The following is a 14,095-nucleotide window of genomic DNA, read 5'->3' as shown; positions in this document are numbered from 1 at the left end:
AGCGATATGGGGGCAGCTGTTATGTAAGATTCTGTGAAATATTGTGTTCAGGCCACAGAGAGCTTAGGAAGCTTCATTTGTGTCGATGATGTGTCTCCAGGACATTCAGGAGTGTTGTTTGTGCAAGCTTTTAGGTCAGATCAAAGACAGCTTTATGCTGTTTAAACTGATGTTCCACATGGTTGGAAAAGACAATCCCCATACTCAAATATTTTTAAGATGAGGATCTACTTGTTTCGTCTCCTTCTGAGGTCCAAATGCTGTTATGCTCCAAGATTTGAGAACCAGCTTTTGAAATATTAACAAAGTATTAACATATTATCTTCATTTAATAGCAACCTTTAATCTGGATAAAACTTTTTATTGTTATTTTAGGCCACTTAAGTTTGCAACAATTACCTCAGTTAGCAACTGTATTTAAGTCAGTATAAAGAGAAAGAGTGAACGCAGGCGTTTCAACAGTTGACAATCAATAGGATCGTTATTCATACTATTTAGTAGAACAGATGATGATTAGGCTTTTGTAAATTTCTGATCTGAAGTCACATTTTTTAGGTTGTTGAAGATATGAAGATATTATATGCAAGTATAAACACCATGGAAATGTCCGCCAATCGTGCTGCTTAGGAAAAAAATTATTAATTATAATAGTTTAAAATGAAAGTATCAACGCCAAAACAAAAGCAAAAAGATCTTGTTGTGATGCCCACTTGATATGGTCAGATAGTTTTACTACTGCCAGTAAAAAAAAGTCTTATATGGGCTGGAAGGAGCTCATCATGGACTTCAGGGAAGATTCAACAGGCACTCACGACACCATCCACATCAAAGGAATAGCTGTTGAACGTGTCTCCAGTTTCTAGTTTGTGGGGACTCAAATCTCAGCTTACATGTCCTGGTCAACCAACACCTCCTGCCTGGTCAAGAAGGCTCACCAGCACCTCTTCTTCCTGAGAACACTGAGGAAGAATCAGCTCCCCTCAACTATCCTGGTGAACTTCTATCGCTGTGCAATAGAAAGCATCCTGACCAACTGTGCAACAGTGTGGTAAGGAAGCTGTTCTGTTGCAGAGAGCAGGGCGCTGCAGCGGGTGGTGAAAGCTGCCCAGCACATCACTGGAACCTCACTACCCACCATTGAGCACATCCAGAAGAAACGCTGCCTACATCGAGCCAGCACCATTCTTAAGGACTCATCTCACCCAGCCCACAGACTGTTTTATCTCCTACCCTCCGGCAGGCGTCTCAGGTGCCTCCGGACCAGAACCAGCAGACTAAAGAACAGCTTTTTCCCCAGAGCCATCTCTTTACTGAACTCTAACCCTCACTGATAGACTCTCCTCTCCTTCCTCACACCTACCACCGTTTTGCTGTTCTGTTTTTGTAGAAGACTGTAATGTTCACCTGCACTCCTGCCTGTTACTATGTAACAACTCTTTACATGCATTTTGCACTACTCACTTTGACTGAACATTGATTTGCACTGCTGACTGCTTATAATTGCACTGCCGACTGTTTATTCACAGTACCAATTGTTTACATATACAATTGCAATAACGTACTTTAACTGTAATATGCAATAACCTTCCACTGCACTTTAATTTAGATAGCTTCTGTCCAAACTTTATTATAAACCCATCTGTATATTATGCTATTGTACATAACTGTAAAAACCCTTTTTTTAGTAATATCCACCTGTATATTATATTCGGTATATATCCAGCTGTAAATTTAGTTCATAACACTAGTGATCTATATACTATATTCATTATTCACAATGGTATTCATCTCTATACTCATTAAGTAGAAACCCATGTCTTATATTTATGGAACCATTATTTATCCTGCACTTGCTGCTATTGCACTTCTGGTTAGACCTAAACTGCATTTCGTTGCCTTGTACCTGTACCTGTGTAATGACAATAAAGTTGAATCTAATCTAATCTAATCTAATCTAAAGGAGGAAGAATCTGTTACTCAAAATACAACATAGTCTGATTACAGTGTGCAAAAACATTCAGGAACATAAACCCGCATGTTTGCCCATAATGACATTCTCTACATTTAAAGGCAAAGAGAGAAGCTACGTCCAAACGCAGGGATGGCAGCATTGTGTTATAAAGGAGTTTTGTTGTATGAAGGACTGGTGCTCTTCTAAAAATAGATGACATTTTGAGGAAAGATTATGTTGAAATACTGAGGCAATATCTCAGAAAATTAAAGGTTATACATAAATGGGTCGTCCAGATGGCCATTACAGCTGGTTAACTGTTAAATCAGTCAGAGAATGGCTTGAAGACAGCAACATTGATATTTAGGAGTGGTTATCAAAAACCCCTTATCTCAGTACCATGAAAGACCCGTGACTCAGTTATCCCACCTCTGTGTGAGGGGATAGGCCGTGATATTTTTGGGACTTATTAGGAAAAGCTTGAGGACGAAAACTCAAAATGTTTGACCCTAACCGTTCAGTTTAAAGGCGGGTAAAGGAAACTGATATGAAATTTTAAATCCCAAGTATGTTTTTAAAAACCATCAACACAATTATCTCTATTTATTCTGCAGCAAATCATTTTGTGTAAAAACTTTCTTTTATTTTAGCACAGAGGTCTTAACAATAGTACTGCTGTATAAGGAGAGCCGTGCATGTACAGAGGTTAAGTCACAAAATGAACACCATTGGTATGTATCATTTAACCACCACTAGGGGGTGCCATAACCTTAAAAAAGTGAAGTTTGCCAACCCTGGCAGTGAAAGTCAAATAGTTTTCAATCTGGTTTATTTATTTAGAAAACCTAGGTTTGAGGTGTGACAAAAACACAACAATATATTATTCATACTATAACATTATTGATAATTTAAGAATTAAGGTCAAATAGAAGGGGCCATCCGGTCTATTTATCTATTAAGGTATTATGAATACAATCAAAGATATTACATATTAAAAATCAGAAAAAAAAAAAAAACAACAACAAAAAAACAGGCAGCCTGATAACTTGTTTATTCGTTTTTTGATTAAATCCCATTACCTATCATACCTGTATTATTAAAAGAATAGCAATCATCGGTAATTTTTCACTTATTTTTGCATATATTTGAATATAAATGTTTTTATTATTATTAATTATAATTTGAAATGATATTAAAGAATGGGTAAAAAAAAAAAACTATTTTCTTTTTTAAGTTTGAAGTGTTATTTAATTACATATCAAACTATCCTGTTATGATCCTCAACATTTATTTGAGGCGGATTTTTTTAGGTCACAAAATTAGTTCGGGTAAATTATAAAATTGAGAGAAAAGGTCACTGTTGCTTTTATAAAAAGTGTAGTGCGTAATGTATTATTTAAGTTAGGATAATTTAATTTTTTACCTACTGCAATATTATAAATACGATATTAATATATAGTATAAAAAAATGTATAATACATTTTTTATACAATTTTTTTATATATATATTTTGATGTGTTGTTTAATTTATTCTGAATAAACTTTTTTGTGTCTCTATGTGTAAAAAAATAAATAAATAATTGAGAGACAACCATCTTTGTTTTATTTCTCTAACAGTTTCTTATAATCATGGAGGAGGATGGAGCCATGAGGTGGGGGTGGTGGTAAAGGGAGAAGCGGGTTGGGGTGAAACGCAGACCTCAGACCAGCCAGTCTCTTTTCAGCCTCCCTTACTTTCACTGTGTAACCAGAGAAAGCTGATCTCAGATCGGCGGACCGTGTCTTCCGTCCACACTACCAGCTTTTTGGGACTCAGACCAGAGGAAATCGTGTTCCGTCGGCAGCAGCAGGTCGGCTCATCCACAGCAGACCACGGCGAGGGGACGGACAAGCAGGCAGCGGAGACTGATAGGACCCGCGGAGGAGTTTAAAGAAGCACATCCAGCGGAGGAAGAGAGCACAGAGAACTGAGTGGCGCCTTACGCGGACTACTTTCACTCTCAGCTAATTTCCAACATTTTTCCATTCTTTGCGGCTCTCGGAGCCTGATTTATAAGGAGAGCTAGCGGAATGTACTAGCCAGCTAGCTAATGGTAGCTAGCTAATTAGCTTGTCAGGGAACCCGAGAGTCGGACGTGTGATCTTTATTAAAAAAACAATAAATAGGTCACTGTTTGGCGTCATTTCACTTTTTTTCCTTTTTGGAAAATTCTACCTTTTTTAGCTACTGTTTATAGATTCTAAAATGGCCATTTTGGTTTTTATTTAACAGCCAACGCCAAGTTAGACAATAAACAGAGCGAGCTTTTCCATATTGATTAAATCTGCTCTATATTATCCGGGTGTTTTTGTGAAAACCAAGCCGCGAAGGAGAAAACAAAGGATTAGAGGAGAAGAAACAGAAAAGAGAAGCAGACTTTAGATCTTTAGACCCCCCCTCCACCCCCTCCGTCCAATGTTAATGTCGACCGACGTTGCATCTTTAATGCTGCCCGTTAATCGGGGAATCATGGACCGCGATATTGAGACGGCGGCCGCCGGAGCGCATCCGAACGCGGCCGCAGGAGCCGCGGTTGTCCGGGGGATGAAGCGCGGTGACCCGGAGCCGGACGCTCAGACCGCCGCTGCCCTGACTGACCTGGCCGGGGCGGAATGCAAGAGACCCCGGATAGACGGCTCCGGTGACATCGGACAGGTATGTGAGCCATGGAAACACAAAGGCATGTTTCTCTTTATTCTTTGCATCAGTTTCCCCATTAAACATCTGAAGCATCAATGCACATGGGATTTTTTTAAAAAGGCCGATTTCTTATTAACGTGAAGAAATCTGCAGCTAGATGGGTTGTTTCTTTAATTTAACAAAGAAGAATTGCAAAATCTAAATGCTCTTTTGTTGTGAGCTGAGTGAGGGAGCAAACCCAGACAAAGGTAATATGATCCAGGCTCCATTGCTGTGACAGACAGCAGCACAGCAAAGATCAGGGCCATTCATCATGCCTGTCTCACTGCTCCATCACATGCTGCAAGCTGCTGTAAATATTGTTTTTTATTCACATAGACAAGAAATACCTATAATGGTGATCCTGTTAGGAATGTGCCATTAATCACTCCCCCCCCACTTTTCCTTTAGTCTGGCTAGGTGTTAAGAGAGGGGAAGACAGACAGGATTGGGGGAGGGGTCACCCCACTGAAAGACAAAGAGCAGAAGGTTTTTGCTGGAGGCTTGAACCAAAAAGGGGGGGCTCCTTAACACAGGTCTATGACTCCACAGCTGAGACAGCAGAGCATTGGTGCTTCTCTGGAATCACCTCTCACTCATCCTCCCTGGATCTGTTGCTGTTTATTCCAAAATGCACTGCAGCATTTATATGTGTAATATTTTACACCTAGATCTTGAAGCGTCTGCGAAAATAGATGAAACTGTAGGTCCATCTTCTGGTAAACGAACCTGAAGGAGTTGAAGTTTCTTTCAAATGTGGGCGGAGGTCGGCTGCTGGGTTTAAAGACCGCAGAAGTTTTTAAGAGTTAAGGGCGGACTATACTTCTGCGACCGCACACATCAAATGTCGCTTGCGTCTGGACGCGAACCAGTTTTGCTGGTATGCTTCTGCAACGTCGGGCTGGAATATCTTGGGACGCACTGCAGTTTCCCTCCAAAGCGCAAGGGGGAGCCTATTTTAGAACTCGCGAGAACTTCGGCGCCGGCGGAAGTGTTTATCTTCCAGAACAACGATGGCGCATCTGGAAGATATCACGGTCACGGAGATAGATCTAGAGTTGCTAGACATTGAAGAGGAACAGGTTCTGCTTATAGAGTTGGCAAAAAGACCGATTAACCTTTCGTCGTAGTTGTCCATTGTAGTTTGCTGCTAAAATTCTCAATCATCCAGTTAGCTATTAATGGACCCAAAGACCCGCTTGTCAGGTTCAATTAGGCATGTTTCTAATTAATACAAGGCCTTGGTTTTTTTTTTTGGTCCACTATATAAAGCCTCAACTCATTGCGAATCCAGACATTTTGAATTGAGAACGCTTCCTCGATGGGAAGCGAAACGTCTTCAAACCTTGGAAAAAAAGTCCAGTGGATTGTTTTAAAAAAAAAAAAAACTTTTTCAGAATCCATTGTAGTTGTTCCTTGGTTTTTAAAAATGGCGCGCCCCGGCACCGGATCGAGAAGGACGACCACACAGACAGCCGGAAAGGTATACCAAGGACCAATCACAGCGACGACGGTAGCAGAACCTCTGCACGGGGGCGTGGTCGCAGAGGCCATGCGTCAGAAGCATAAATTGTCCTTTAGGGTTTGGAATTGAGAAGGGGAAATATTTTCAGTCATTCCAGCGGTTAGAAGTCCTTTGAATAAAGTTGCCGCAGTCAGTATCAGCCTCAGCTCCTCAAACGCTTATTGCTGCACACTGCTGGGCAGCTGCTTGTAAAAAAGGCTCATCCTTTTTTTTTTTTGCCAGACGAATCTGACTGGAACTGATTCTGCTTCCACAATTGTGATTTTTATGACCATTTTGCATAACTGTGTTGAACTAATGGATTTAAAGGTTAGCTGTACAGATCCTCTGCAGGTATTTAACTATTTTTTAAAAACAGAGGGCATAATGAATAATAAAGATGCATCAACATGCAAACAAAAGAGATAAAAGCAGGAAAATAAGCCCTAACCTGACTTAGGAATGTCTCACCTTATATGAACTTTTTAAAGTTCAAAGCTGCAAACACTTGTTTTAAATCTACTTTCTAAAGTCCCCTATATCAGACGCCACCATGATTTTTTTATTTATTTTCTTCTTGGCTGAGTAGAGCATAGGGTAACAGTGCTGACCCTCAGCGCCTTTTGTTGCTCATTGCTGTTTAGATTGCTTTTCCCTCTTTTTTCCTAACGTTTGTTTTTGGATTTCCTTCCTAATGAAATACTGGTGTAGAAACTAAAGGATCATCTCGTTATTTTTATGTTGACCCTTTTATAAAACTGGAACCAGATGACAGATAACATTCCATACCTGTCTGATTAACTTTGTCCTTAAAGAGAATTCAGGGGGGAAACGTATATTTGCACACTAAGCATTTTAATTGAAGATTAACAACATTTTGCACGTAGTCTAGATTTTTACGAATCAGAGAACAGATTAGAAGCTTAAATTTGTGCCTTGATTGACTTGAATGGCTGAGAAGCTGTTCAAATATCAAATTTTTTCAGGTTGTGTTTAATATGTTTTAAATCATATATTGGTTCAAAACAAAGAGCTACTACAATATTTAGTCTATAAACACTTCAAACAATAGTATGCATGTTATTGGAGATTGAAAAAGGTTGGGATAAAGAGCTTTAAGACATAAACTAATAAGTTTTATTGTTGAACCTGCTGACATTTATTAAGTATTTGAAATGGAGAAAATGTGGAAGTTATAATGCAGTCAGATAGGAATGTGAATCTGTGTGTCTCTGGGAAGATGGTTTCTCCGTTCTATGCGGGATACAGAGACTACGGAGGAAAATATGGCTTAATGAAACAGGTGAACCGCTGAATAGATGACAGGTGATGGACAAAAGGAGCTGTAGATGGATAATGTTTCAGAGAGGATTCATAGTCTGAGGAATGGCAGGTTGGTAGAAATGCTCCAAATAAGGAGAGGAAAAGACGCTGGCAGGGCCGTGTTTGGGAACTGGAAGATGTTGGAGGGGCCGTATAAAGAACGGCAAAAGAAAACCCAGGGCCATTACCTCCCATCCATGAGGAATCATGATAAGAGGATGAGAGGAAAGTGATGGATGACAGAAACGGCATCGGCTGAGGGAGAGATAAGCAGTGGGGAGCAGAATGAAAATGAGAGGCACTTTATGGAGGATAAATAAAAAGGAGAAACAAATGACTTTGAAGGGGGTTAGGCTGCCGATTGGGGCGTAAGCTCTCCGTCACGATGGAGGAGATGAGTTCTGGGTGGGTGACGTGCTCCAGGAGCCAAATGCCCCCTAACAATTACTGCAGGATTCCCACTGAGGGATGCAGGAGAGCGCTGACCTTCCAGCCTGCCTGTAAATCAACGCTGTAATAATAAATGAGAATGCAGCCTCCTCCTATTGTTGCTCCTGCTCTCCTCCCCCCTCCCCCTGCATGTCCTCTGATTTGTCCCCCCCCCCCCCCCCGCAGGCATATTTCCAGCTTGCTAATTGACTCCTGATTCGGAGGCTCTCTGTACCGATGAGGTGGTTTTCCAACCCCCCCACCTCCATCCACACTTTCTCTCCGTTATCCCACCGCTCCCTCTGCCATTTTTGATTATCTCTCCATTTCTCAGTCCATCTCCCATCACCCCACCCCAATCCATAATGGCTGTATTGATGTTTCCCCTTGAGGCATCGCTGTGGTCCACGCGGATGAAGCAGGAGTCCGTTTTCTAACTCTCCCTCTTTGCCTGCGTCGCTCTCTCTGATTCGTAGAGCCGATTTGTCCTATCGTTGGCAGTAAAGAGGCTTTGTGTCGCACTAACGAGATCAAAGCTTATTTAGGCGAGAGCATTAACTGGACTGATTGCCGTGACGGGCCAAAGCAGTGCGTATGTCGGAGGGGTGATTTAAAAGATCACAGACAAATATTTGGTAGTAAATATCAACAGTTTCAGTATCTCATCTTTAGATTCCCTTTTTTCTGGAATCCAAAATGAACTGAATTACTAAGATTGAGACAAAGTTTTACTTTGAGCACATTTTAAAGGAAATAAAACGACTCCCTGAATGCTTTTGGATTCTATATACTTATTAGATGCAGGTTTTTCTACCTTTTAATATTATGATCACACAACATGCCAACGTAAACAAAGATTTAATTAGAGAGATAAGGTTTAGGAATCTGTCTGATTTTTATTTTTCCTACCAAATCTGACAAATCTAATTTTTTTCCCACCCACTTAGGTTTCATAATAAAAGTATAAAAAAGCCACATAGCGCTTTCAAAAACTAGCTTTTTTTTTTTTCAATCATTCCCGCTGGGAGGTGACCTTCATTTAAAGGGCAAGGAAATCCAAGCTGTGAGAAATACTGTAAAACAATAATGTTTCACAACAAACATAAAAATATAACATGAAGTGTTTGCAGCGAGTGGAATCACAGGGATCTAGTTTATTCGTTTTGATGAGAAGTCTGAGAATCTAAGACAGATGAATTTGACCCTGAGGTATGGAAGCCTAAGGAGTGGATTAGTCAAACAGATCTACATTTACCTGAAGTTTAATCTTCATAAATACAAAATTCAGTTAATGAAGTCATTTTCATGTGGTAATTATACCAACGGTAGAAATTTGGTATGAAGATAAAGCGATGGCGGGGAGTTTTAGAACCGTGGCTGCGGGCTAACTGTGGGGCGGGTCACATGTATCTGAAACTATCTCCAATAATTAACCTCCCTGTCATAAAATGTTTTTAAATAGCAACACAATTAACTCTACTTAATAAAATCATGTATTAATTTTTATAAAATGCCTGAATCTACACTGCAAACATCTGATTTTAGCAAAAAGACGGTAGTCAGAGGCAAACTGTCTGTTAGTCAGGTATATTGCTGAAACAATAGGATTAATTGTGATTATTAGAATAATTGTCAACTAATTTAGTAATTGGTTAATAGTTAACTGGAGTATAGAGACTCCCAAACAACGTCTTTAGCTGACAGAGCAACCCACTTAGAGCAGGATTTTACCAAAAATATGTAAACATTTTCCATTTAAGATTTAAAAAAAAAATCTGCTGTCAATGTGCGCTACCCAGAACTCCTCATGTTTTAAAGCTTTATTTTCGATTGGTTTAATTGTGTAAAAAGTTTTCTTTAAGGAGCCTTTTGCTATCCGATTATTAGTTTATTAATGTGAAATAGAATCGACAGATTATTCGATTTGCAAAATAAAGGTTGGTTGAAGCCTTAGTCAGGTATTTATTGTCCTGCAGCTGCAGTTCTGGCCCCCAAAATAGACTGGATTTAAAGCCATATTTACCTGATGTTTTTATCCCGCTTTGTAATCCAGGGCGGAAACATCGGCAGCTTTACGCACACGTTCATCAGGGCTTTCAGGACGGGGCGGCTGCCTGTGAGACCGCGCTTAGGGAAGTAGGGAGAGACTCACTGCAGCGGTTAGACGATCGCTTCTTTCTCATGAAGCTAAACTCACCAGGAACACAGAAAAGTCAATAAATTTATTGCAGTTTCTTTTTTGTGCAAACGTTTTAAAAGGTCCCCAAATATAGTCGTTGTTTCCTGCTGTCTTTTTCTACCGATAACAGCTAAGCTATGCCTGATATGCTAACCAGCTTTACAGTAATAAAAACGGGAGCAGACTGTCCTGATTTTTCAAAATAGTGTAGATATAAACATTATATGATATTTAAATGATTTAAAACTCTGATTATGATAATTTCACAAACAGTATGCTATACAATATGCTTTACATAGTTTTAGCATGTTTTCTATGTTCGCTATGAAGGTGTGGAAGCCTTTAAGATGCGCCAGGATCAGTTACAACCCTCATGTTGCAGCTTAGTCAGATGGTAAACATATTGAAATCATCTTATATATTTACTCCCCTCATATGTTCTAAATGTTCAGAGCTTAAAAGCATCAGACATGAAGAGTTAGCTGATCGAAATATAAAAAACATGATTTAAGATATTGTACAGCCGCAGTTTTGAAGTAATTTTAATAATTTCAATCTCACCAGTAAACCTACACCAGAGAACCATAAGTATTTCTGATTTAAATGAGTGTCATATATGTTTTTTTGTGTCACGACTAAAGCTTAGTTAGCTTTCATGTTTAAGGGGAGCTCAGCTTTGGGTCACGTGACTAATCAGTGACGGATCCGACTCTTTAAAGTTACAAAGCTGAGTTCTTGATGCTTGTTAGAAGCATCCAAGCGCAGCAAAACTGCAAAAGGATATGAAAAATCATTTAATACGTCTAAAATTACGCTAAAACTTGGGTCATGAGTTATGAAGTGATGCCTTAAGGAAGCCTGCTTTGCCATCATGGGATCTGAGCAACAACTGCATAGGGACTGATGTTTACAATGATTTAATGAAAGATGAATGGAAAATTTGAAGAAAGAAAAAATCTATAACAGAAATATTCCATATATATCTTTATAAAACAAATCTAGCTACGCTGCTGCATGTTTACATCATCATAAACTGGAGCTTTATTTAGACGGTTTGCATTGATTCATGCACTTATAAACATCTTTTTTTTTCTAGGGACAAGAAAATATCTTAAACCTCTTTAGAGATTTTTTCTTCCTTTTGATAATGTACAAAAGATTCCTAAGATTCAGTTTATTTACAAATAGCTGTAATGTATTTAGCTGGCTCAGAAAAAATCTTCAGTTTTGCGGCGGAAATGGGGGTGTGGAGTTGTGCTAATGTGATCTACCTTGATTTTTAGCCGTTCTAGGTCAGCTACACTCCTACATGGCCTGCCGTTTAATGATTGGCGTTAAACTTTGAGCCACAGCTCGGTGGTGTCACCCTTGACTTTTGAACTGGCATTGATAAGCTAAAAATTCCCCAGACAAAGTTGCTCAACCCATTCTGTCTCTCTCTCTCTTTGTTGAGCTTATTTTGCAGTGCTTTGTTTACATAAGTGCTGCAGTTGTATTACCAAACTGTGGAGGAAGAATTTAAACCGAAGAAAAGGAGGAGAAAGGCAGACTTTGTTCAAATACAAGATCAGTTTAGAATCCCTGCATGGGCTCCTGTAAAACGACACTCGGTTATGCTCCTTAGCATGCCACTTGCATGTTCAGCCTCCCTTTATGGTCATCGTGTCGCTGCTTCCCCCTCCCTACATGTCTCCTCCCCAAGGCTGCCCCCAAACTGTCACATGTGCTCCCATCTCCACCCACCCACACAGCCAAATGTCAATTCAGTGTTTCCCTTACATGGGGTCATCTGTGATCCGCTGCCGCTGTATTGTCTTTGCAGTTTTGAACGTCACAAATGATGCACATTCAGCCATGAAATTCCATTTATGTCAGATAAATATATGAGGAGTACATTGAATTCAACTGCAGGGATGAAAACTTTTGCTTAAAAGTTTATTAGTATGTAAATCTGTTGTGGTTCAGAAATATTTGCTATATTTTAAACTTTTATCTGCAGAGATACTTATTATGACTGACTCTGCTCCTTCTTTAGGAACGGTTATAAAAGAAAATAGAACATCAGCAAATGAAATGATTTTTCAAGCCTTTCTGCAGTGAAACGTCATTAATTATTTACATTATGATCAGAGATGATGCCGCATATCTGTGAGAGAGCACTCAATAAAAACTGTGTTTACTAGTTAGGAGGACAAATAACCCAGCAGGCTTTTTAAAACGGGACATTTTGTTGCCGCAGTGCATTTGGTTATTGTACTGGCAAGAATATGGACCCTTTTACCCAGACTAGTGCTGAATGATTTTTGCCAAAAATCTAAATTACGTTTATTTTCAACCAATATTGCGATTTTGATTTTATTGCGATTTTCCTTTGCACTGAGCACAACCATGTCGATGTATTACTTCAGGGTTTCAGCTTTTCCATGGTCCTAAAACCCTGCTTGTTCAGAATCCAGTGCTGCAAAACTTTGCTGTATTTGCATAAAAAAGTTCTTACTTCTACTATAATCTAGGTGCTAGCTTTCCATTCCCTTATGTGCGACAGCATACCCACTTTAATCGTATTACCACCACTTAAGGGAGAAAATTAGTGTTTTACTCTTGCTGAATGTATTGTAATTAAAATTGATTGCTTCTGCGGATTGAAAATTGCATTTTTCTAAATTGCGATTATATTACAAAAGCAATTAATTGCTCAGTCCTAATCCAGAACTTTCCAAAAATTTGCAAAAATGTCCAAATAAATTTGTTTTATAGCATCAGTGAAAGATTTAAAAGGATTTAATTTAGCCATAAAGCCTTCCTGTTAGCAGCTGAAAGTCTTGCTCTCTCTCACAACTTGAACGGGCCAGGGCCAGGTTGGCCAAGGCCGTCAACACATCAGAGAAAATCTCTATGAGCAGAGGAGGAATATAAATACTGAGAGATGGGCTCATCAGTGATAATCTGACACTTTATTATGCTTTTATTTCCTGCTAAACGTAATTCGTACTGAAGGATTTATCTGTCCTTAAACTGATGAACACAAAACAGGTCCCAGTAAACTCCTGAACACAGTAAAAAAATAAAAATAAAGCTAAAACGTTGACATATTGTGTAATTTAAAAGGAATTGATGTAGAAAATAATTAGATTTGGTTATTTATTTAATGCATATCGGGAAAAAAAAACCCCAAGACAAAACGGGTAGAAACATGTAACCTGCTTGCACAGGAACCTGTTTGCAGATAGTGTTCAAAAAGGTGTGTTATTAGCAGACCACACAGGCAGCCGAGAAGTAAACAGTCATCAATACGTCCATCCTGAGAGTGCCCTAAAGCTACTTCCTGTTGTTCAGTCATGTCTAGGACTCCCACTCTGAGAAAATGCATTACGTTAAACTTCAAAGAAAGAGACCTGAGAGGTTCTGACTCTCATTCTCGGCATTTCCAGGCCTGAGACGGCATGGAAATAATCCTTGAGTGCCTGAAAAAGGTGCCCTATAAGACGTTCAGACATATTTATTTCATTGTTTTTCATGTAAAACAAAAAACATAATTGAAATGATTTACAAAGCAAAGAAAGGAAAGATTTACTCCGTCCACTGCTACGGAATGACAATTCCTGCCCCGTTTTATTCAGGTTGTAGTTTAAAGTTTCTTATTGAGCATCGGCAGCTATGTTTCAGCCAGCTGACTGGCAGTGCACTGCACTCTATAGGGATAGGACTCCATATGTTCCTTACAGCCAGGAAAAACTTTTTCTCTTTTTTCTCATTCCAAAAACTTTAAATCCTTCTGGAAATCTGAAACCTTGAGATGCCTCACAATCAATCAGTAGCTGGATGGACCAATGAAAAGCCATCTTTAAACGCTTTAACGGGGAAGCAGCATGGGATGCATGATAAATCATGGGTCTGATGACTAACACTGGGCTGATTAAATAATTAGGGTTTGTTAGTTAACAACAAAGCTTCTTAGGCTTTTTTGGCTTTTTTAAATTAATATATTTT

General features: G+C 39.2%; 1 protein-coding gene across 4 annotated transcripts in view; it reads left to right on the top strand.

Moving 5' to 3' along the window:
• The first annotated feature begins 3,672 nt into the window (after nucleotides 1–3,672).
• Nucleotides 3,673–14,095, top strand: part of LOC119775691 (RNA binding protein fox-1 homolog 2-like) — a 76,471-nt gene continuing 66,048 nt past the window's right edge. For 3 of the 4 annotated variants that reach the window (XR_005279687.1, XM_038273753.1, XM_038273752.1), the window contains exon 1: nucleotides 3,673–4,646. Coding sequence is in view for 3 of the 4 variants with exons in the window: in XM_038273753.1 (XP_038129681.1) it covers nucleotides 4,407–4,646 (240 nt within the window). In the remaining variant the exon portion in view is untranslated. The remainder of the gene's footprint in view (nucleotides 4,647–14,095) is intronic. The other variant, XM_038273751.1, reaches the window with a different exon arrangement.

Source organism: Cyprinodon tularosa, unplaced genomic scaffold, assembly GCF_016077235.1.
Source record: "Cyprinodon tularosa strain WSP-4 unplaced genomic scaffold, ASM1607723v1 ctg89, whole genome shotgun sequence".
Taxonomy (NCBI): domain Eukaryota; kingdom Metazoa; phylum Chordata; class Actinopteri; order Cyprinodontiformes; family Cyprinodontidae; genus Cyprinodon; species Cyprinodon tularosa.
The sequence above is the reverse complement of the archived record's forward strand: the minus strand, read 5'-3'. Positions and strand labels throughout refer to the sequence as shown.